The sequence below is a fragment of the Miniopterus schreibersii genome, assembly GCF_964146895.1.
Source record: "Miniopterus schreibersii genome assembly, chromosome: 3".
Classification (NCBI taxonomy): domain Eukaryota; kingdom Metazoa; phylum Chordata; class Mammalia; order Chiroptera; family Miniopteridae; genus Miniopterus; species Miniopterus schreibersii.
Window position 1 is genome coordinate 40,582,279 of NC_138103.1, and position 24,380 is coordinate 40,606,658.

Here is a 24,380-nt window from a genome sequence, read left to right on the forward strand (position 1 = left end):
TATGGGAACCATGCTCTAACCAACTGAGCTACCAGCCAGGGCCCCTAAGATTATTTTTTTAATATGAAAATTGGACAACTAGTGATAAGGCAGTGATTCTCAAACTTACCTGCTCCTGAGACTTCCCTGGGGTACTTGTTTAAAGTATGGATTCCCAGGTCTCATCCCTAGAGGTGGTGATACCAGAGGTTTGGGATGGGGCTCAGGAATGTGTAGTATTAAAAGCACTTGGATAAGTTTTACAATCAGGCAAATGTGGGGAACGCTCCATGTCTTGGAGAGAACACCGACCTAGGCTTAGAGTTCTAAACACCAGGGTTGCCAGCTCTTTGAAGTGTCCTTAACAGAGTGATTTTATCTCATTGGTTCTAAATTTCCTCAGTTGTAGAAACCAGACCAGACCAGACCAGACCAGACCAAACCAAACCAAACCAAACCAAACCAAACCAAACCAAACCAAACCAAAACGACTGGCTTTAGTCTATAAACCCCATGAAGACAGGAAGCAGCTGAGTTTCACTCCCTGCTCGACCCCCCAAATTTATGAACCAACAGCAGCCTCTTGGTTCATATTTATTGACTAATTTACTATTTAGACAACCTGTAAGATTACTTTCAGTTTTAAAAATTATATGATTGTAAAATAAGTAATAAAACAATTCATTTGGTTAGTCATTTATAAAATAACAATTATTCTCTGAACAAAACCTAAACGGAAAAGGGCCCCCATTCCTTTTGACTGGTTTCAGGGCTGCACTTTCCTGGTGGGCATTTCAAAAGACCTAACTTGGGTGATTTGACTTTGTATCTTCCTCAGTTGCCGGGACGGTTAAAGGTAATCAACTGGAAGCACTTAGCACAACGTTAGGCTCAGTAAAAGTGAGCTGGATCTGGAAAACTCAGTCAGTTCTGTGGGAAGCAAAATAAGTTCTCCTGCTACACATACAGGAGCACTGCAGTCAGCATGATGTTTAAGATTTTAAGTCTCAAGACATACTGTCAAATAACAAGTCCAGAGTCATCAGGAACCCTCCCTGGGACATGTGGACTGTGCAGAAAGAAGTGCTTTTGAAAATGATTATGGAGGAAAAATAAGCCCTTGAAAAGTATAGTTTAAAATTAAATACTCTTAATAATTTTTTAAGGCATTTATTAAATTATCTACTTAAACCCTTCCATACATTATGTATCTAATGTAACTTAAAGAAGTGGTTCTCAAAGGGTGGTCCCCACACCAGCAGCACCAACATCACCTCAAAAATGTGAATTCATGGGCCCTGCTTCAGACATAATGAACTAGAAACCTGGACGTGGGATGATAAAATCTATGGTACAAGTCTATCAAATGAAGGTAAATGGGATTATAAGCACAAATTCAAAGCAGACCAAACTCAACTTTCTATAAATCTCCCACAATGCATCAGATTTGGAAAAAGCACATCATATATCTATTCAACTGCATAGCAATACACTTAATTAGCAAACATACAAATGCATTTTGTATAATAACTTGTTTTCTTCTCCTGAAAAAAAAATTCTGAAATACTGAACCTGAAATGAAAACAATATAAACCACTGGCTTTTAGGATATACATAGGCCTAATTTCTCAATTTTACAAGTAACATATAAAATTTTTAATAAAAACATTGCCAAATTTAATTTTAATATTATTTTTAAAAAATACAAAATGAGACTACGAATATGCAATGCAAAGTCACAAGGTTTGGGTATTTTTTCTAAAAAAAAAAAGTCCAAATAGCAATTCTGATTGAGAACTAGTGATGTGTACTATTCTAAGGGTAACTAGATATAAATTTAAGATTCTATGTAAACAAACAAACAAACAAAAAACCTTTCAGCTAAAGAATTTTGAAAATCTTAAAATTCCGTTTTCTCAGATAGGCCAGCAGAGAGGAAGTGGGTTTTAAACCTGCGGGAGCAGAGCCGGGGTGGGTGGAGCGAGCAGCGGCGCGGCCCCTGGCCCGGGTGGAGGCGGAGTCCGCGCCCCCGAAAGGGGCTGGGCCGCTCCCTCGGGGCTGCAGCTTCGGGGGCTCCCGCTCCGTGTGCTTTCCCAGCCTTCTCCCCAAGCCCTGGAGCTCCCGAGAGGAAGGGGCCGAGTGGCCGCGGCGGAGAAGAACCGGGCGAGCGCGGGCAGGGCCCTAGTCGGGGACGCTGAAGGGCAGCGCGCTGATGACCTCGCCCGACTCGGCCACCAGGGCGTCGTACACCCACTTGCGGCCGCAGCGGCACTCGGGCCCGCACTTGTTGGAGTTGCACTTGGGGCAGGGGTAGAAGCAGCCCAGGCAGTTCTTCTCCAGGCAGTCGCACAGGTCGGCGTCGTTACAGATGAGCCTGCCGCTTTTGTCATACTTCTTCAGTACCCTGCCAAGACAGAGGGGACGCTGACGCGACAGGGCGATCGACTGTCCTCGACACTGAGGGTCAGTTGTTACGCCGCAAACTGCATTCATCAGGGGAAAGGCACCCTAGGTAGCCCTGCAACACCTGAGAATGTTACATGGCAGGGATGTCCCGTAGGTGTCCCGCAGTTTCATCAATGTTGATATAATCACACTAAACTCTGCGGACTGGGGGTGGGGCACTTCTCCCTGTTACTGATGGGGTTCAGTATCCTGAGTGTTTATTAGCCTTTTCTTCTAGGAAATACCTGTTCGTTGTTTGGTTCATTTTTCTCAGAAGACATTTATCTCTCTCTCTTTTTTAAAAATTTTTTATTTCAGAGAGGAAGGGAGAGGGAGAGAGAAACATCAGTAATGAGAGAGAGTCATTGATCAGCTGCCTCCTGCACGGCCCCACTGGGGATCGAGCCCACAACCTGAGCATGTACCTCGAGCGGGAATCGAACCTTGATCTCCCGGATCATAGGCTGATGCTCAACCACTGAGCCACGTCAGCACGTTATCTTTTTTTTTATTGACTTGTAGAATTCTCTATATGTTTTAGATACTAACCTTTTAAATTATAAATAACTTCTACTACTTTGTGATTTTGTCTCATTATTTTTAGGGTGTCTTTTAATGGGTATAAATTCTTAATTTTAATGCAGTGGAATTTATCAGCCTTTTTCCTTATGGTTTACTTAGTTGATACTTCTGATGTACTAGCAATCATTGTACTTAAAATACTTTGTACCTATTTGATACCTAAATCCATTCCCATGGTTATATTATTTCTCCTCCAAATGATACATCTTTCTTACTTTTAATCATCTTTCCTACTAAAGTTGTTACTCTAATCCAAGGGATTCTGAAGCTGTTTTTAAAAACTGAATTCTAGTTTGAGACTATAGTTTATTCCTTGAAGTTGGGGTGATATTGTACTTTAGAAAGCATATTTTTAAATCATAGACAAGAGAAAATCTTTAATTATTTGGCTTTGTCAAGAACTCATGTATTTTATTATCCCACAAATCAAATATAATAAATCATGATCTTACTTGTATTTTACAGAAAAATACTCATTCATCTTTGACATCCGTGCTTTCTTTTTCTGCTGTCGTGTTTCAGGATTAAAGTCTGCTACCAGGGGTCCAGGGTTTTGAAATGCCAAGCATCTTAACTGTCGCTCTATCTGTTGCTATGAAACAAATAAAATGTGTTAGTAGTAAGAACTGGGTAGTTTTATCTGTTTTACATTGTCTCAAAATAAATTTTCTGTAACTTTTACCATAATGGCATGAAAGGATAAATACTATTACCGAAAGAACCAGTTTAAATCTGATTAAGTTTAAAAAGATGATGTAAATTTCCTCAAGTTAGGTCATTCCTTCTGAACAAAGAAATCCATAGTGTAAAACTTATATAATGAAAATATAAAAAACAGCCAAACGGAAACGGAATTCTTTTTATACCTGCAAAACACCAGCTGGCTTCTCAAATAAGATGGGGACAAGAGAGAATTAGCATTTTAAGGGGGAAGAAGGGCAGGGAGTAAAGGCCTCCCACAGTTGTTAGCTCAAGAAGCCCAGGTAAAGTGTGTCAGATAACAGAGGGGCCCGGGTACTGGTTAGCACAGTCCTCCCCTCGCTGCCCCGGGAGTGTGGGCTCCATCAGGGCTCCATGCAGGATGCAGCCAACCGAAGTTTACACTCTCAAAGCCAGATCTGAAGAAGAAAATCTTGCTAGAATGGCTTTCTAGGGTGTTAAGTGTAAATTTTCAAAAGTCACTGTTGGGGATATTTATAATTTTAAATTAAGTGGGGCCTAATCCGGAACATAAGTAACAAAGATGCTTCAAGCAATCCTGATAACTTATTTTGAACATGTAACATATGTGTCATGAGGGAAGGGAGTACTCTTTTAAAGGATTTTAAAAGAAAATAACCTGAGTGGCCCAAAACCATATAGGCTAATATACAGTACATATGAAACAATAGGGAAACTTTCAATGTATGAATTTCAATGTAAAAAATTAGTAACAGAATCTCAGGCTTTTCTACTGTTTGTTTAGTGTAATAATAGTTTAGTCCACCCAAAATAATATAAATATATTATAAATATAATATAAATCTTTAAAATTTCATTTTGGTGTATGCATATGGATTTGTTTTACAAACATAACCTTACGAAACAGTTCTGTATTTAGGTATAGCTGTGAAATGAGTACAACTGAGTTCCACCTATTACTATCCTCAGTAGCACAGGTAGAGTTTAGGAACATAGACAGCATGGCAAGCCTACCTGTGTTTCAACCTGGGCTCTGCCACTAGGTAATGGTGTGCCTTGAGCAAGTTCCCACTTCTCTAAGCCCGGTTTTTCCCTTTGTAAAATGGGTTAACAATAGTATCTTGTGAGAAAGATTAGATGAATATATATACCAAGTTTTAGGACCACATCTAGCACATAAAGGAAAACCCAAGGGTTTGTTAAATAAAAGCACTTGACCGTATTCTGTAGAATATTCTACTCCAAGGACAGTACACTGGGCTGAAAATCAGGGACTGAGAGGCGCAGAGGAGATATGTGAGGTGAGCCCAGCTTAGTGGTAAACGGAATTAAAAGGAAGGAAAGGCCCATCATTATGGGGAGGGGGTAGAAATCCTTCCTGAGGAGTCCTGAGTGAGCCCACCTTCCCTCCCAAGTCTGGGGCCTCTCAGAAATCCTCACACTGGGAACTCCACAAATACCATGGAATTGTAGTATCAATATGCCATACCAGTTGCTTTTGTCCAATTTGACAGCTTTTCTCAGGAGAACGTTGACCTGTGTGCCCCCCTTCAGTAGAATTGTTTTTTTCTGATTGTTCACTCATTTCTGATCAGTGAAAAAAGTAACTAGAAAGAAGTAAAACACATTAATTTCATACATTCCCCAGTAACTTAATCATGTGACTTTTCTGCTCTCTCCATACATCTTGCTTTCAAAGGCGGACTTCCATCTGCACTCCTGGTTATTTTTTACCACTCATTCTTTTTTGTTGTTGTTGTTTGTTTTTTTTTTCTTCATTTATTTTGACTTTTAGGTTCCACATATAAGTGAAATCATGTGCTATTTGTCTTTCTCTGTCTTACCACTCACTCTTACATCCTGCACCTGCCACCTAGTCCACCCTACTGATGCTCCTCTTCGCTGGTGCTCCATGAGCAAATCAACTGCACCTTGCACAGTTCTTAGCATCACAGACCTCGCTGGAGCAAGCAACACCGGGACCATCCTCTCCTGCCTAACAGAACTGTGAATTCTGAGATCTCTGTTTTCCCCACATTATACTCCCTTAAAAAAAAGTAAAGCACATTAATGTCATACACACATCTCCAGAGGTTTGTGAAAATCTTACTCCCATGGTTTTAGTTGTCTCCTCTTCAGAGACCATTCCTCAAGCTGTCCTCCTCACTCAAGTTTTCTGAAAATTTTCTAATACAAGTTGTGCTAAATGGAAGTCATCAGTTGCCCATAAAACTCAGCTGCTACAATGCCTGTACTTTACTTTGAAATATTTCAGTATATATACAGGGTGCCACTGCGTGCGCACGCGCGTGTGTGTGTGTGTGTGAGACATAGGTGAAGCTAACACAGGATGCTAATCACAAATGCACTGTCCAGGCTGCTCTACAGGCTCTGTCAGGAAGGACCACACTCCATGCCCGGCTGGCGTGGCTCGGTGGTTGAGCATCGACCTATGATGCAGGAGATCATTGTGGGCTCGATCCCCAGTGGGGGGCACGCAGAAGGCAGCCAATCAATGACTCTCTCATCATTGATGTTTCTATCTCTCTCTGTCCCTCTCCCTTCTTCTCTCTGAAATCAATAAAGACATATTTAAAAAAAAAAAAAGGACCACACTCCAGGGGAGGCTCCCACTGCCCTGCTGCTTCCTCTCTTTCTCTCTGTCAATGGTGTGGACTATAGGGTCCTGTTTCTACCAAAGGAAACTAAGAGTTATGCTTTACCAAGTTGGCCTGGGTCATCTGGCACCACCACTCTGCCTGCCAACTGTGTTTGAAATTCCATTTCTGCCAATGCACCTTCATCTTCCCTGTGTCTAGGGTCACTGGACATTGACTGCTCACTTTTCCCCTCTCCAATTCATTCCCAACATTAGGTTAGGAAGTATGTTGATTTTTTGTCCTAATGTTGGTTCTTCCTTTCCACTATCAGTTGCTATCCCCCTGAAGACAGTAGTACTAGCAGTAGTACCTTACCCTTGACCAAGACAGCCTTAGTGTTCCAGTCAGCTTGACCAAACTTCGGAGAGGCTTCTTTGGGACTATAGGCCCCTGACCTCCCTCTTCTTGGGGCACTTACTTCAGAAAACTTGTAATTGTAAATTATTTTTCTTCCCCATCGAGATGTAAATGATCTCCCAGACTCACTCACTTTTACAACCCAGCAGTGTCTTTCTCAAGGATTAGGAGCCATCCCTTAGAAATGTAATCAGCTGGAAAGACAGTGTCCCTATTTGCCAGTCTCTGTGGGGAGGTAGGAGCCTACCTTGCTAATTGGTAAGCACCAATTAGCAAACACAGGTGGCCAAATCACAGAGATAAACATTTGCAATCTTGGGAATACGTCAACGTGCTCTGCGCATCCCACTCATCTCTCTCCCCTGAAGCACTCTAGTATTTTCCTCCCCCCTTTCATTTAAGCAGAGTTGAGTTCAGACTGAGTTCTGGTTTCTCTCCCCTGTTACAATAGCCTTGAATAAAGTCTTGGCTGCCTGTTTAACTCTGTCCAGAGCAATTTTTGCCTTGACGCCCTCACATGCGATTTCTCATCTGATCAGACCAACATTCCTGTGGAGTATTTTCCAACTTGTCTGAAAATAAAATCACACGGAGCTGTTTTAAAAATGACAAATCTTAGGCATAATGGGGTTATAATTTGCAGAGCAGAAGCTTGGTAACCTGCATAATTATTAAACTCTCCAGGTGAATCCTATCCTTAGGTAATTATGGAAGACATTAAGATAGGGAAAGCAGGGATAATTTTCTCCATCCAGTCTTGCCATTGGATTCTAAAACTATCATCCATATTTTCTTCTCACACCCGTTTCTTCTAAAACATATGGTCATGTTGATATTCCTGTATCAGAAATTTCTTCATGTCATTCTTACTAAGAGATTTCACTGATTCCCTCTGCCAATAATGTTCCACATTCCTGGCATATCAGTGAAGATCCATCACAGCCATCTTCAATCTACCTGACTAGGCTCAAGTCCCCTCATACTTACACTTGGGCAAAAGCTGCCTGACTTCCCCACTTCCATTAACACACCTCCCATCTCACCTAACTGAGCCTTCGCCTTTGAACGCTGATCTATTTGCCTGCTCCAAGAAGTCTCCCCATCACTCTAGAATTCCAAGATCCCTTTCTTTCTTGGGCTCTGTTTATAGCTTCCTCAAGAAAATTTCCCCTAAAGAAGCCCTAAGCCCTCTAGGTTCTCCATGTAACAAATTTTCCTCCCCATGGGAATAGATATGACCTTATGATCACCTTTGTAATCAAGAACTGTTGCTTATATAGGCATCCATTTAACTGCACTGGGAGGAACTAATATTTTATGCAAATCCTCTCCCTGAGATGCCTTTGTTTAAGTCCTTTGTAGAATGTAGGTCTCCACAAATAGATTAGAGAAAAAACTTGCTCCTTTGTATTGCAAATAAAGCAAAAGAAAAATTATAATAGAACCTCACCAGGGACTGAAATTGTAATTGGATTTTATTACAAGCCCCAAATATTTGTCCCAAGAAAAGTAATAAAAAGGTTCAGAATTCTCCTTTTCCCACTATGGTATTCCCAAAACAAGGGTTCTTAACCAGACAGTGAAGGCCAGGGTCCTTGAATGTGGATGAAGAAAGAATACACATTTATTTTCACTAACCTCTCACTGAAATTCTGGCATTCCCTCTACTACAATGCAACCAACAAACCACAACAGTGTTAGCAATACTTGTGACTTTGTTACTTATGAAAACACAGATGTTTTCCTAACCACCAGAATTGTTATAGATATATCAAAATGTTATTTGTGCTTATCACTTCTTCAACATAATGATAGTTCTTAGACTCAATGCTAGATTTTGTTATATGTTAATAATGAAACACATTTATATTACTATTACAAATTGTTTTTAACATTTTGATAAGTATATTTCACTATAATCGGTTTCCTTTGTAACCTTACAAATTTTATTTTATATGATTAAAAACATCATTCTAAGAAATGGTCCGTAGTTATAACAGTTGGCCAAAGGGGTCCATAACACAAAGAATAAGATTAAGAACCCCTGCAAAGAGACAGGGAGGAGCGAATCACCACCACCTCCATTGATCACGGCGATGGAAAAAAATCGCTTCTGGCTGTAGAAGATGCTGGTGAGGTCGGACGCAATGTGGTATATCCTGGGTTATTATTGCATTTAATGGAACAAAAAGTGTATGACATCAATTTAACAAACTCTCTATTTTGTCCTAATATTGTGCCAGATTGCCTATAAAGATCTAAAATACAGTTAAACACAAAGAGAAGAGGCTCCCCCAAGTGGCAGATGTAATAGGTTCCAAGAGCCGAGATCTTGAAGTGTGGACCAAGGACAGTACCAGGTTTGGGTCAGAATGGAAATCAACTGCTTCACTAAGTACATTGGGTAGTTTAGCTGACACTTTTCCTCAGAGCAAGACTGTCTTCCCGGACAAGGCGGTTCATTGATTTCACATTCTGGCATGAGCTCCTAGATTCACCCTGAACAGGAATCTTGAGTAGTACTGGAGTACATATTGGCTATAACACTCATTTTTCTTCTGTAGTTAATTTTCACATGTAAGTTCCTATTTCTATTAGGTCAATAGCTCTGGAATCAATCTTATACTTTTCTTTACCCCCAAGAAAGCCTATAGTCAGGGCTCAATAAATATCTCATGAATATTATGCTAACAGTGCCAATTATTAGGCACTTACTATGTGCCAAGCACTTTGCTAAACATTCTACATGTATTACTTCATTTAACTCTGTAACAACACACCAAACTTATATATTATTATTTGTACTTTACAGACAAGGAAACTGAGGCCCAGAAAGATCATTTAGGCCACATAGTTACCAGCAGGCTGCCTGGGTTTGACCCTAGACTTGTCTGGCCCCTCAAACTAAGCTCCTTTCAGGATGTTACACTGTTTCAAGATTTGTTTTAATGATGATCACCATCTTAACAACAGGATATTGCCGAGGGATGGGGTGTAATCAATGTCAGCCACACAGAGCCTTTTCAAAAAGCAGCCTGGAGGAGAAGGAGGAGGGGAAGAGGCTCTACAGATGACCTTGAGTCTGCCCCTTTCAGCTCCTCTGACAGCACATTCACAAAGGCTGTGCTGGGAAGAGGCTGCCATTCAGATACATGAACTACATCTGACCTCGGGACAGGAATCAGAAGTCAGCATAAAAGAAGGAAGTCACATATAGACAAAACTATCCTTGAAAATCCCTGTAGAAAATGCTGCAGGGGACAAGTCCTATACAGCCAGGCAATTTTCCAGCACTGAAATAGATTATTGTTTCTTGAGTTGAGCATCAGATGAATTAGTTGCCTAATACCTGGGAGCTATCATGGTTAAATTATGTTTACCTCTAAACCTCAGAATCACACACCCTGGCATGTTGCTCACTATATGGAGGCCTCAGGAACTGGGTCCCATAGAAACACCACCAGGTCCAGATCTCCATCTTCTTGCTCACTCCGAGGCACAGGTCATCAAGGGAAATGCAGGCAAATGACTCAGACTTTAATCACTTACACTCATCTTTAGGATGCCCCCAGCACTGGGCAGTTGAGTAAGTATTTTTTCTACTTTTACCCCTAAGGACACTAGCAAATTATCAAAACAAGAAAAGCATTTAGTTTAAATTCTAGCTCACAAGTTGGTCTCTGCTTTTACTCAGTAGCAGATAAAGAGGTTTAATCAGAGACACTATCTGTAAGACACACCCCAGAAAACACTTAGGAGTAAAAGATACACAACACACATGGACACCAACAGAGAACATTCAAATGGGTAATATATTAGTAACTTAATCAAAAAGTGTTCATTGAAAGCAATCATAGTAGAGAATCAAGCTATTTTAATCTCTGTCTGTGGCCTTAGTTTCTATACTTACTAAAAATGACAGGTCACTAGGATAGCTGACAGATAAGTCAAATCCCAGCAGGAACATATTTGGTAGAGAAACACTTGCTGTGCAGGTGATCAAGTAAGTCATTCCCTTGCTGCTTCCTCCCAGCTCATTCAGCTGTTTTCAAAGTCACAAAAACTGCTCAACAACCTCTAACAAAATCTCCATTGCCATTTGTCCTTAAAAATTAAAAGTAATTTTGATTTAAGCCTTTGAGAATGTTTTTTAGATAAACAATGTTAATGCTTGATAAGCAACTTTATTTACAATACATAAATTTTCCTAAAGGCACTCTTATTGCTGTATATTCCAACACACACACATATACATGCACACTCATATACACATACTTATGTTGCGTAGTATAATACAATGTGAAAACAAATATCATATTTTTAAAATAATTTGGAAGTGCACTTAGCAGAGCATTTGACAAGCTGTGGAACACAATGAGACCATGTTGTTGTTTTAGCTAACGCCCGGGATTCTGCAACCTGGTATTACTCTGAAACCAAGCCTCTGAAGGGCCCATCTGAGCCAGTTACAGATCAGCATCCATGAAGGTCTCTCTACTCACACCTTATTTTTAATCTGGATCTCTTGAATTATACATTTAAATTCTTCCTTGCAATTTTAAGGATCATAAAAACCAGAAACCTATTTACTCTCCCCCATCAACGGAAAGCAGAGAAGGAAGAAAACTCTTTTATGAGACCAGAAGATTGAGCCATTTTCACCAGTATCCTGATAAATACAGTCAGCATTATCTAGATAAAAATACTTCAAAACCACTCATTCCAAATTTCAAGTGTGGAGGTTCCTTTTTCAGATCCGTAAGGCCTTTTATGCCTTTTTTTTTTTTTTTGCTTTCATTTTTATTTCAGTCTGCACTGCAACAAAAGAATACCAATTTTCTTTCACTCTTAACTACAACACATTACTATGGCAATATATATTCAGAGTCAGCATTCGGTGGCTTGCTTTTGCCTCTCCTCTCTCTACCAGCCTCAGAGGAAATCAAGTTTAAATGCATCACTGAAAAAGAAGTGCCTTTCTAATAATGACCTTCCACAGCTCTATCACTCCCTACTTCTTAATGAGAGCTGCCTTGTCAAGCTGAAGCAGCAGGTGGTAAACAGAAAGTCCACATACCTTTAAGTTGGATGAAAAAGGAAAGAATACTGGAAAAGGAAAAATTGTACTGCTTTGTTTCCTTTGTTTTGCTGAGAAATCACAGATCCCTCTAGGGAAAAAGTCATAGGCCCCTAAGGTGCTTCTATAATTGAACGCTTTAATAATATCGGCCAAGAGAAGGAAAGGCAAAAAACAGAGAGGTTTTTTGGGGGGAGGGTATAGATGTAAACATCGTTAACTTTCTCTTCCAACAAGAGTCTATTCTAAAATCATCTGAAATCAGGAAGTGATAATTCATCTGCGTGCTCATCTTCCATTTGCATAAGAAATGAATCTAGAGTTTATGTTTTGATTCTCATATCTTGACTTCAAATGATCAACTAATATTAACACCAAACTGCCCCCTGGCTATTTTTCTACGTCAGTGTAAATAGCATATATATCCTGGCAAGTTGCTTAAATATATATATGTATTTAAGCTAAAAATCATTTAAAAAAAAACTGTTGTCCCAAGAGAGAACTAAACCATGTTCATAAATTGTGTCTAAGACATATTAATCTCTAAATTACAACCTTCTAACCATTGTCCTCCACCACTCGGACTCAGATATTGTACTGGGAGTCACTAAAATCACTCTACTGCAGTTAATACTCATCTGTTCATTTGTGAATTTAGGATAAAAACCGTCATTTCATTCCTAATTACTTTTGCTCTAAAGAGCAAGGAAAGGAAACCAGAAAAGAGCTTGAAACCCATCTGGAAATGATGTGAAACCTTAAGGTGATACCAGAATTAAGTATATTTGACCTGAACTTTATATCCATTAAACAAGTGCTATATTTTTGAGATTACACAGTACATTTTGCTTATCAAAAATTTGCCATATAAGGATTGTCAATGCCATCTTGCCAATTAAGGATCAATAAACCTCAAAGAGGGTAAAAATCCTATCAAACTTTACACTGTAGATCAAACCTTACAAAAATACATCCTTTGGCCAATGTCTGCTTTGTTCTTACACAATCAACAGGAGACGGTACTTTTCACTGATTTAACCACACAAGATGCTAACCACAGAAAGAACCAACATATCAAGGGCCAATGAAAGGGCAGTAATCCTCTTAAAAACTGGATGGAGGAAAATCTTCTAAAGGATAAGGATTGTGACCAACCAAGAAAAGTCCCAACTGAAAACTTTTATAAAAATTAAAGTGCTGCCCGGCAAGCATGGCTTTGTGGTTGAGTATGGACCTGTGATCCAGGAGATCCCAGTTTGATTCCCCAGCAGGGCACATGCCGGGGTTTCGGGCTCCATCCCCAGCAGGGAGCATGCAGGAGGCAGCCAATCAATGACTCTCTCTCATCATTAATGTTTCTATCTCTCTCTCCTTCTCCCTTCCTCTCTCTAAAATCAATAAAAAAATATTTAAAAAAATTAAAGTACTGAGAAATAATAGTGCACCACAGAATAAAAAGTTATTTCCTCTTAATCCTTGAATTTAAAAAGAAAATAAATCATGTAAAATAATTACCCTGTATTATTTCCGAGTTTCTCAAGCAAAATCTAATAGTTTTAAAAACTAATGGTGTTGTCCTGCCAGGCGTGGCTCAGTGGTTGGGCATTGGCCTAAGGTCCAGGAGATCATGGTTTGATTCCTAGTCAGGGCACATGCTCTGGTTGTGGGCTCGATCCCCATTCGGGTGCATGCAGGAGGCAGCTGATTAATGACGACTCTTTCATCATTGATGTTTCTATCTCTCTCTCTCTCCCTCTCCCTTCCTCTCTCTGAAATCAATAAAGATAAAAAAGAAAACAAAAGAAAAAAACTAATGGTGTTTAACTGGCAAATCTTCACAAGAACTTTACACTATATTTCTGAAAGATAACAATTTAATCTTAAGAGATGAAAGAGTGTTTTTCAGTTAATAATGCCTTGCTAAATTTACTAGTCCAAAATTTATTGACATGACTTTTATGAAGAAAATATATTTCTTTCTCTTCAGATGTTCTCAGGTTTTCTATGGAATACAATGAATGTAATTTAGAATTGGTTGCTTTTTCAACCAATCCCTCAGTCTATCTATCAATTCCTGGAGAGTAAAAATCTATGTTTCTGAGTTGAATTAACTTATCAGTTTATAGCTATCTCTATATAAATTTGTACTATATACTATGCTTAAAAGTAACTCATAGGCTTATTTATTGTAGTACTGTTTATAATTGCAAAATATTGGAATGCCCACACATAGGGGAGTGGCTGAATAAACTGATACATTCACATGTACCATAAACATGGAGTGCTATGTAGCTGTGAGAACAGAATAAGGAAGATCTCTATAAAATAATGTAGGGTGATTTCCAGAATATATTATTAAATTAAAATATCAGGTACTGTTACATTGTGGAACTGTAAGAGTTGTACTTTTGAAAAGGCAGACTTCCTATGGGAATTACCATGGAGGCCCAGAGGTAAATGGAGCTAATAACTTGGGCCAGGACCCGTGGCTCCATCACTGAAGGTGCTCAAGCATATCTATCACCAAGACTGAATCATTCACGCAGCAAACACTGATTAAACACCTCTTATCCGCTAGGCACTGTGTGAAAGATTAAAAGACAAATAAGACCTGGTTCCTCTCTTTCAAGAGCTCACAAATCTAGTAGAAGGAGATATGTAATCAAATAAATACAAGATGACTATCACAAGTGCTTAGAACACTGCCAGGGCCAGTAGTGAGATGGAGGGACTGGTGGCTTTTCCTGGGAAGGGAGGAATCAAGAAAGTCCCTTGAAAAAAGGTGCCAATTGAGTAAATCTTGAAAAATAAACAGAAATACAGGTAGAAAGGGAGTGGGAAGGGCATTCTAGGTGAATGCAGCTGCTCTAAACAAGAGTTTCACGTAGGGGAATTGATATCAAGATGGCGCGTAGGTAACAGCTGCATCCTCTGCCTCCGCAACCACATCAAAATCACAACTAAAATCCAGAACCACCGTCACTCGGAGCCTCCTGAGATCTGGCTGAACAGAAGCCCCACAACCAGGGAGCTGAAGAAGCACCGAGACCAGTAGGAGGGGCGGAGATGCGGGTGGATAGCGGCTGAATCACAGAGACTTGGCCAAGGGCCCACACCCGGTGCCGTGGTTTAAACCCAGGAGGGACATCTCCGTGGCTGAGGTTTCCCGGAGGAAGGAGGGGTCCCAGCCCCACAGCAGGCCCCCAGCCCAGGGCTCCAGGGCCAGGAAGTGACGTCCCCACAACCTGGGGCTGTAAAAACCAGCGGGGACTGTGGCTGAGGGTCTCGGAGGCCGCGGGAGCCCCAGCAGCTCCTCTTAAAGGGCCCGCGCACGGACTCACTCGGACGCTCCCTCTGAGCCCCAGCACCAGGCAGCAGCATGAAAGGACCTGGGACACTCGGGGAGGAACTAACCTGCCTGAAATCTGGGTGAGAGGTGGAGGGGCAGCTACCTCCCAGGCAGAAGAGCTGGTGGAGGCCACTGCTCCTTTGGCGAGTCCTCCCCGCACACAGCCCACAGGCAGGCGCCATATTTGAATCGTCAGCACCTGACTCACACCTTTGACCCCGCCCCGTGATTCCCGGAGGCCCCGCCCCTCCCCCCCTGCAGGCTCATCCAGGCCATTTCCAGGGGCCTTTCTGTGCAAATGGCCTCTCGAGCCTCATGCTTAGGACTTTCCTAAAATCTCTCAAACAAAAAGCAGCGCGCCCCAAACAGCTTGATAAGTGGCCCCAGGCCTGGCACTAGTGGCAGCTGCATTGGCTCATAGCTTGGCCTCTCCTGGGCACCTCCAAGCCCAGCACAAGTAGCAGCCAACTATGGTTTGCTGTGTAGCTCATGCTGGGTGGCTCTGGGCAAGGCACTGGCACAGGCTGACTTTGCACCTCCCAGGAGGCCCCAGAGACAGTGCACCCAGTGGTCAGACTCGACCACGCTGGATTATAACCCTACCACATCCACGAGTGACACACTCAAGGGGTGCACTTGGCGGACACCAAAGCTCCACTGAAGTAAATCCTGCTCCATAGGGGTGTCTCCAGCACAGCAGCTCTTTGGCTGTAGTTGCAGCTGGTCCTCACAACTGATTGGTCTGGGGGTCAATTCCCCCCAGTGACACCAATAGCAACCAAGGATCAACTACAATAGGACAGTGCATACAGCCCACACAGGGGAGCACCTAGAAGGCCCAGCTCAGGTGACTGGGGAGGCTGAGCCACTGGACTCTACAGGACACCTACTACACAAAGCCACTCTACAAATTCCAGGAGACATAGCAGCTCTACCTAATACATAGAAACAAACACCTGGAAGCAGCCAAAATGTGGAGGCAAAGAGGCATGTCACAAAGGAAAGAACAGAAGAAATCTCTAGAAGAGGAACTAAATGAAATAGATCCAAGCAAGCTAACAGATACAGAGTTCAGAATTTTGTTTATAAGGATTTTTAAGCATACTATTATGGAAATAACTGAGAAAAATCGATGACATAATAAAGTACCAATTTGAAACGAAGGCTACACAAACTGAAATGAATAATTCACAGGGAGTCAACAGTAGAGTAAAGAACGCTGAGAATCAAATCAGCAATTTGGAACATGAGGAAACAAAAAACACCCAACTAGAAGAGCAAAAAGAAAAAAGAATCCACAAATATGAAGATAGTATAAGGAGCCTCTGGGACAACTTCAAGAGGCTCAACATTTGTATTATTGGGGTCCCAGAAGGGGAAGAAAGAGAGCAAGAAATTGAAAACCTATTTGAAAAAATAATGACAGAAAATTTCCCCTACCTGGGGAAAGAAATAGACTTACAAGTCTAGGAAGCACAGAGGGTCCCAAACTAGAGGAACCCAAAGAGGCCCACAGCAAGACACATCATTAAAATGCCAAAGGTTAAAGACAAACAGAGAATCTTAAAAGCAGCAAGACAAAAGCAGTTACAAGGGAGCACCCATACAACTGTCAGCTGATTTCTCAACAGAAACCTTGCAGGCCAGAAGGGAGTGGTAAGAAATATTCAGAGTGATGAAAAACATGGAACTACAACCAAGATTGTTCTACCCAGCAAAGCTATCATTTAGAATTGAAGGTCAGATAAAGAGCTTCACAGATAAGAAAAAGCTAACGGAATTCTTCACCACCAGACCTGCACTACAGGAAATGTTGAAGGGTCTTCTTTAAGAAGAAGCTAATGAACAAAAGAAGCTGACGAACTAAATAGATCCAGAGACATTGACGCATGCAACAGACAATCATATTTCAGAGGAAAGAGGGAAGGGGGGTAGAGGGTGGGAAGAGATTAACCAAAGAAGCTATATGCATACATGCATAACCTATGGACACAGTCAATAATGGGGTGAAGGCCTGGGGAGGGGGTGGGAGCGAAGTGGAGGTGGTCAATTGGGGGGAAAAATAGGACACCTATAATACTTTCAACAATAAAGATAAATTTTAATAAAATAGTTTTATGTAGGGAAAATCTACATACTGGTTGGGACAAAAGTAGGTTTACAGTTGTTCATATGGAAAATAATACAATAATTAATAAATAATAATACAAAAATAAACTCTGTTTTGTGTACTCACAACTATAAACCTACTTTTGTCCCACCCGTATTTCAGAAGGATCTCTTTGGGGTAGGAGAGGTTGTGCAGGCCATGATAAGGCTGAATCCCAAGTGCACTGCAATAGCATCTCTGTGTTTATACAGACTCTAATATATGTCATTCCCAATAACAAAAATGGTATCTGCCAGTAAGATGAAATATTACAAGGGAGAGGAGAGTAAGCAGAATTATATAATTTCAGATCTTCCAGCAGCTCCATTTTGGAAAACCATTAAGATGGTTTTACACAACTTCTAACCTGAACGGAGATCAGTGTAAGTATATATAATGTGTAGGTGAAATGTCGTGCTATTATTACTATTATATTTACTATTTACCACAATTACTATATATTTACTAATAATTAATATTACTATTAGCATAATTATTATGCTAATATTCTACTAATTTGATTTACTAATGTCATAGCACACTTTCTACTTCATGGACTACTTTCCATTCTCAGGACACATTTTGTACTTGCTGTACCTAAAATTGTTTCTGTTATTGTCTCTCCCAGGAATGCCTTCCCATCATGCCTTAAAAATTTTATAGCCATTGTGTAACCAGAGCTTTAAATAGGCATCTTTAACCCAGTAATTCTTCTTTGGGGAGTTTCTTCTAAGAAAAAATAAAACTCTTTGCAAAAATTTTTTCATCTTATATTAATTGCTAGATTACAGAGTTGCTAGGTTGGGAGAGTAAAAATTTAACACCTTGATTACCAAACAAAAGTATAAAATACATTGCAGACATTAGAACTAGAAAAAAGAACAACAAATAAAACCCAAAGTGAGTAGAAGAAAGGAAATAAAGATCAGAGCAGATAAGTGAAATAGAGTCTAAATAAACAACAAAAAGCTAAATGAAACCAAGAGCTGGTTCTTTGAAAAGATAAACAAGATTGACAAACCTTTAATCAGACTAATCAAGAAAAAAAACCAGAGAGGACCCAAATAAATAAAATCAGAAATGAAAGGGGAGAAGTAACAACTGACACCAAAGAAATACAAAGGATTGTAAGAAAATATTATGGCCCGGCTGGAGTGGCTCAGTTGGTTGAGCGTCATCCTGTGCACACTTGCAAATGATTGATGTTTCTCTCTCACACCAATTCTCTCTCTCTCTCTTTTCTCTCTCTCCCTCTCTCTAAGCATATCCTCACGGGAGGAGTAATATATATATATCATTCCAACAACTATAAATATGCCAACAAATTGAACAATCTGGAAGAAACAGATAAATTTCTAGAAACATACAATCTTCCAAAACTGAATCAGAACGAATTAGAAAAACTGAACAGAGAGCCCGACCGGGTGTGGCTCAGCGGTTGAGCATCGACCTAGGATCCAGGCGATCAGGGCACATGCCTGAGTTGTGGGCTGCAGCCGATCAATGACTCTCTCATCATTGATGTTTCTCTCTCTCTCTCTCCTTTCCTCTCTGTGAAATCAATAAAAATATATTTTAAAAAAACCCACAAAACTGAACAGAGAGATTACAACTAATGAAATTGAAGCAGTAATTAAAAAAAACTCACAACAAACAAAAGTCCTGGACTGGATGGCTTTACAGGTGAATTTTACCAAACATTCAAAGAAGAACTAACACCTATGATTCTCAAACTATTCCAAAAAATTCAAGGGGATGGAATACTCCCAAGCTCATTTTATGAGGTCAGCATTATCCTAAATTCAAAACCAGATAAAGACACTGTAAAGAAAATTATAGGCTAACAACCCTGATAAACACGGATGCTAAAATCCTCAACAAAATATTAGCAAACTGAATCCAGAAGTACATTTAAAAAAAATCACACACCATGATCAACTGGGATTTATTGTGGGGATGCAAGGTTGGCAGAATATCAGCAAATCAATAAATGTGATGCACCACATAAACAAAATGAAGGATAAAAATCACATGATAGCACCAATAGATGCAAAAAAAGCATTTCATAAAATCCAGCACCCATTTATGATAAAAATTCCCAGCAAACTGTAATAGAGAACACCTCAACATATTGAAGGCCATAGATAACAAACCCACAGCCAAGATCACACTAACTAGGCAAAAACTAAGTGTTTCCCTTAATATCAGGAATAAGACGGGGATGTCCACTTTCACCACTGTCATTCACATAGTACTGAAAGTCCTAGCCACAGCAATCAAACCAGAAGAAGTAAAACACATCCAAATTAAAAAGGAAGAAGTAGAACAATAATTATTTGTAGATGACATATGCTTTATATAGAGAACCCTAAAAATTCCACCAAAAAAAAAAAACTACTAGAACTTATAAATGGATTCAGTAAAGTAGCAAGATACAAAATAAATATCCAGAAATCAGTTGCATTTTTATATGCCAATAATGAACTATCAGAAAGAGAAACTAAGAAAACAATTCCATTCACAATTACTTAAGAAAAAAAAAAACACAAAAAACCCTAGGAATAAATTTAACCAAGGATGTAAAAACCTGTGCTCAAAAAATTATAAGACACTGAAGAAAGAAACTGAAGAAGATACAAATAAGTGGAAGCATATACCATGTTCATGGATAGGAATAATTAATACTGTTAAGATGTCCATACTATCCAAAGCAATATATAGATTCAACACAATTTCTATCAAGATACCAATAGTGTATTTCACAGAACTACAACGAATATTCCAAAAATTTATATGGAACCACAAAAGACCTAGAATAGCCACAGCAATCCTGAGAAAGAAGAACAAAGTTGGAGGTACCGTGCTACCTAATATCAAACTATACTACAAGCCATAGTAATCAAAACAGCATGGTTTAAAAACAGACATAGAGATCAATGGAACAGAATAGAAAGCTCAGAAATAAACTCATGCCTTTATGGTCAATTAATATCTGACAAAGTAGACAAGAACATAAAATGGGGTAAAGACAGTCTATTCAATAAATGATGTTGGGAAACCTGGACGATATGTGCAAAAAATGAAACTAGACCACCTTCTTACACTATACACAATAATAAATTATAAATGGATTAAAGACTTAAATGTTAGACTAGAAACCATAAAAATCCTAGAAGAAAACATAGACAGTAAAATCTTGGACATTTCTTACAGCAATATTTTTTCTGATATATCCTCTTGGGCAAGGAAAACAAGAAAAAATAAACAAATGGGACTATATCAGACAAAAAATTTTTGCACAGCAAAGGAAACCATCAACAATATGAAAAGATAACCCACTGGATGGGAGAACATATTCTCCAATGAAACATATGATAAGTGCTTAATATCCCAAAATTATTAAGAACTTTTGAAACTGAACATGAAAAAAATTCCAATTAAAAAACAGGCAAAGGACTTGAATAGACAAATCTCCAAAGAGGACATACAGATAGCCAATAGACATATGAAAAGATACTCAACATCACTAATCATCAGACAATGCAAATTAAAACCACAATGAGATATCACCTTACACCTGTCGGAATGGCTATTATCAATAAATCAACAAACAACAAGTGCTGGCAAGGATATGGAGAAATGGGAACTCTTGTGCACTGTTGGTGGGAATGCAAATTGGTGTAGCCACTATGGAAAACACTATGGAGTCTATTCAAAAAATTAAAAATGGAACTGCCTTATGATCCAGTTATTCCTCTTCTGGGAATATATCTGAAGAAACCTGAAACACTAATTCAAAAGAATATACACCCCTATATTTGTTGCAGCATTATTTACAAAAGCCAAGATCTGGAAGCAGCCCAAGTGCCCATCAGTATATGATTAGATAAAAAAGCCTTGGTACATTTATACAATGGAATACTACTCGGCTATAAAAAGGAAGGAAATCTTACCTTTTAGGACAACATGGGTGGACCTGGAGAGTATTATGCTAAGTGAAACAAGCCAGTCAGAGAAAGACAAGTACTATATGAGTTCACTCATACAGTATGTGGAATCTAATGAACAAAATAAACTAACAAACAAAATAGAAACAGACTCAGAGATAGATAAAACAGATTGACAGCTGTCAGAGTGGAGGAGGGTTGGGAGAATGGGTCAAAAAGTTAAAGGAATTAAGCAAAAAAAGAAAAAACTCATAGACACAGACAACAGTATGGTGATTATCAGAGGGAAAAGGGGGTGGGGGAGGTAGAAGAGGGTAAAGGGGGGACCAATGGTGATTGGAAGATACTTGATTTGGAGTGGTGAACACACAATACGATATACAGGTGATGTGTTATAGAATTGTACACTTGAAGCCTATGTAATTTTTTAAAGCTGATTTTAGAGAGGGAAGAAGGGAGAGAGAGAGAAACATCAATTTGAGAGAGATACATCTATAGGTTGCCTACTGTACTCGCCCCAGCTGAGGATCGAACCTGCAACCTAGGTATGTGCTCTGACCAGGAATTGAACACTCAACCATCCAGTGCATGGGGCAACGATCCAACCAACTGAGCCACACCAGCCAGGGGCTGAAACTCATATAATTTTATTAACCAATGTCATCCCAATAAATTCAATAAAAATTAAAAAGCAAACACAAAACAAAACAAAAAGCACAACCAAAGCTGAAAGAGAACATATTCTTGTGTGTGTGTAAAGAAATACCATTAGATTTTAATAGTAGGTATCTCTGGATTTTTGCCTTATCCTTTATTATTTCCTATACTTACACTTTTCCTATAATAAGCATATACTTTACAATTTAAAAATATTAATATCTTAAAGATACTTCTGAGAATAAATGTACAGTTCTCTCACAGTATGTACAAAATAAATATGACCAGCAGATGGTGCAAAAACCCTAATCCAGAATTAAAACAGATTTAAAAAGAATAACCCTTATTTCTTCAAGAATGCCATGTGGAGGGTATGTTTCTAAGTGACCAAGGATCAATCAAAATGGATACTGGCTCCAGAATTTTCACATCCATTAAATATAATTTGTTTGACCTCTTCTACAGTCAAAGGTGAGTCTCTTCAGAGGTCAGGAAGAGGCCTTTGAAGAAGGAATGTGTGGGACCTACAGAGGCTGCAGAGCAAGATGATTTGTATACAAGAATCTTGAGGAATGGAGAAGCTACATGTCAATGTGATGTCGTACCAGAAAAGGGCTTTGAGGATCATATCACCCATCAGTATTCAAATTTGTTTTTTTAGATTTTTCTCTAAATAAATCCTAATATATGAAAGCAACAAAACTGGAGCCATCCTAATTGAAGTGGGGGTTGGAGACAAAAGCCATGCTGGGCCTTCTCTTTACCCCAAATCCCCACCCCTGCTTCCTTGGTGGCTGACATAATCAACATCCATGGAATCCACAAAATACTTCCAATAAGCCCTAGAGAAAACCTCTAATGCAGTGTAATACTGTCACTTCACTACTGATAAAAGGGATGCTCAGAGAAGAAGAGCTTCCCATTTGAAAGGCAGGGGTGAGGGAGTGTGGGAGGGGGGAGAGATTAATCAAAGAATTTATATGCATATATGCATAACCCACGGACACGGACAATCGTGTGGAGAAGGCCTGGGTGTGGGGGCAGGTGCCTGGCGGGGATCAATGGGGGGGGAAGGGGGACACCCGTAATACTTCCAACATTAAAGATAATTTAAAAGAAAAACTATATATAAAGCAAATAAAAATTAATTGATTTTAAAGGACAGTTCAATAAGGTCATTCAAAATGCATCAATAAATTCGACATCAATATTTTTCACAAAATTGACATTTACAGCATTTAGAATTTACACTGAATGAAGTTTCTGATATTTTAAACTTCGGAGTCACTTCAATCCTTTTCATGTATACGGTTTATGAAAACTGTAGGAATTCAGCATTTAGCTAAAGCTAGCTTTCATGGGTAACGTAAGCATATTCTTGGGTTATATTTCTACCAGCAAAGTTTACTTGTATCAACAAAATGTCCTTAGACTGTAGTTCCTGTATGGTCTATAATTTCTTAATGCAATTATAAACCATACACATGGTGATCTGACAGCATGAAGCTAGTTAAAGAATTTTGCAAGCCCTTAAAAAAATCTGCCTAAATAATGTTTGCAAAGTAGATACAACAACATATTTAAATAAATTGTCCTCGTTTCTTTTCAATACAGGTCCGAATTTAAGTCTCTTTTAAACATCATTCTTAGCAAGTTTGTGTTGAAGGGTGATGTCTACCGGAAGCTCCGCCTGTTATTTCCAAGAGCTGCCCACTTGACGCCCGGCATTTCTGGTCCACAGATGTGTGCGGCTCGAAAGCTTTCTCGGTGTGGGACAGTATCTTAACCGCGTCCCAATGTAACAGGTAAGAGAAAGACCAAAAGTAAATGGGGTTCGACAGTAAACAGCCTGGGTCTTCAGTCTGGCTTCTGCCTCGGCCCTAAGCCTCTTGTTTCCCCTCTCGTGTGAAAATCAGGACAGTCACACTGACCTGCGTCGGTTACTGAACCACCTCCTGGTTCCAAGTCCACTCTTCCGGTCTCCTCTGGGTGGCGTCGGGACTGGGACTCTGCAAACCGCCCGTCACCGCAGCAACACGGGGCCCTGGGGATCACCGGAAGGCCGGGAAGGGGGAGGGGCTGGCTCTGTCCTTCTGCTTCCGGTTTCTATCAGCATCTCCTCAGCACCGGTTCTTACTAGGGACTGTGGCTGTCGGTTCCGGTTCCGGTTCTCAGGATTCACGGCCCCCCCCCCCTCAACCTCCTCCCACCCCAGTCTCCCAGACGCAGCCTAGCTTGTCCCCTCACAGACACCAGCACCTAGGCAGAGCCACCTCTTCAGGGGTCCGGGTCCGGCACCAAGAGGCCGTCGCCTGCGTTCCTAGAGCATGAGCGCCAGTCCAGCCCTTCCCCTCGAGGTCTGGGTCCCAGCTCTGCGGGACCTTCTCTGAGCGGCTGTGGCGGCAGCACCGGCTTCTGGATTCCAGATCAGCCCGTCCCTCCCCTCAGCTGCCCCGGCCCTGGTACTGCTCGGTATTTCTTGCAGTTCCTGTCTTGG

General features: G+C 40.2%; 1 protein-coding gene across 2 annotated transcripts; it reads right to left on the bottom strand.

Moving 5' to 3' along the window:
• Window positions 1-1,142: 1,142 nt before the first annotated feature.
• Window positions 1,143-23,913, bottom strand: ARL14EPL (ARF like GTPase 14 effector protein like). Of its 2 annotated transcripts, XM_081131763.1 has the most exons (4): window positions 23,815-23,913; window positions 5,177-5,294; window positions 3,459-3,598; window positions 1,143-2,383 (listed from the first exon to the last, which is right to left on the bottom strand). In XM_081131763.1, exons 2-4 carry the CDS (start codon window positions 5,270-5,272, stop codon window positions 2,161-2,163), a joined length of 459 nt encoding a protein of 152 aa, XP_080987889.1. In that variant the 5' UTR covers window positions 5,273-5,294; window positions 23,815-23,913; the 3' UTR covers window positions 1,143-2,160. The 2 variants fall into 2 exon arrangements, with proteins under 2 accessions (XP_080987889.1, XP_080987890.1); XM_081131764.1 differs by lacking the exon at window positions 5,177-5,294.
• Between the last annotated feature and the right edge of the window lie 467 nt (window positions 23,914-24,380).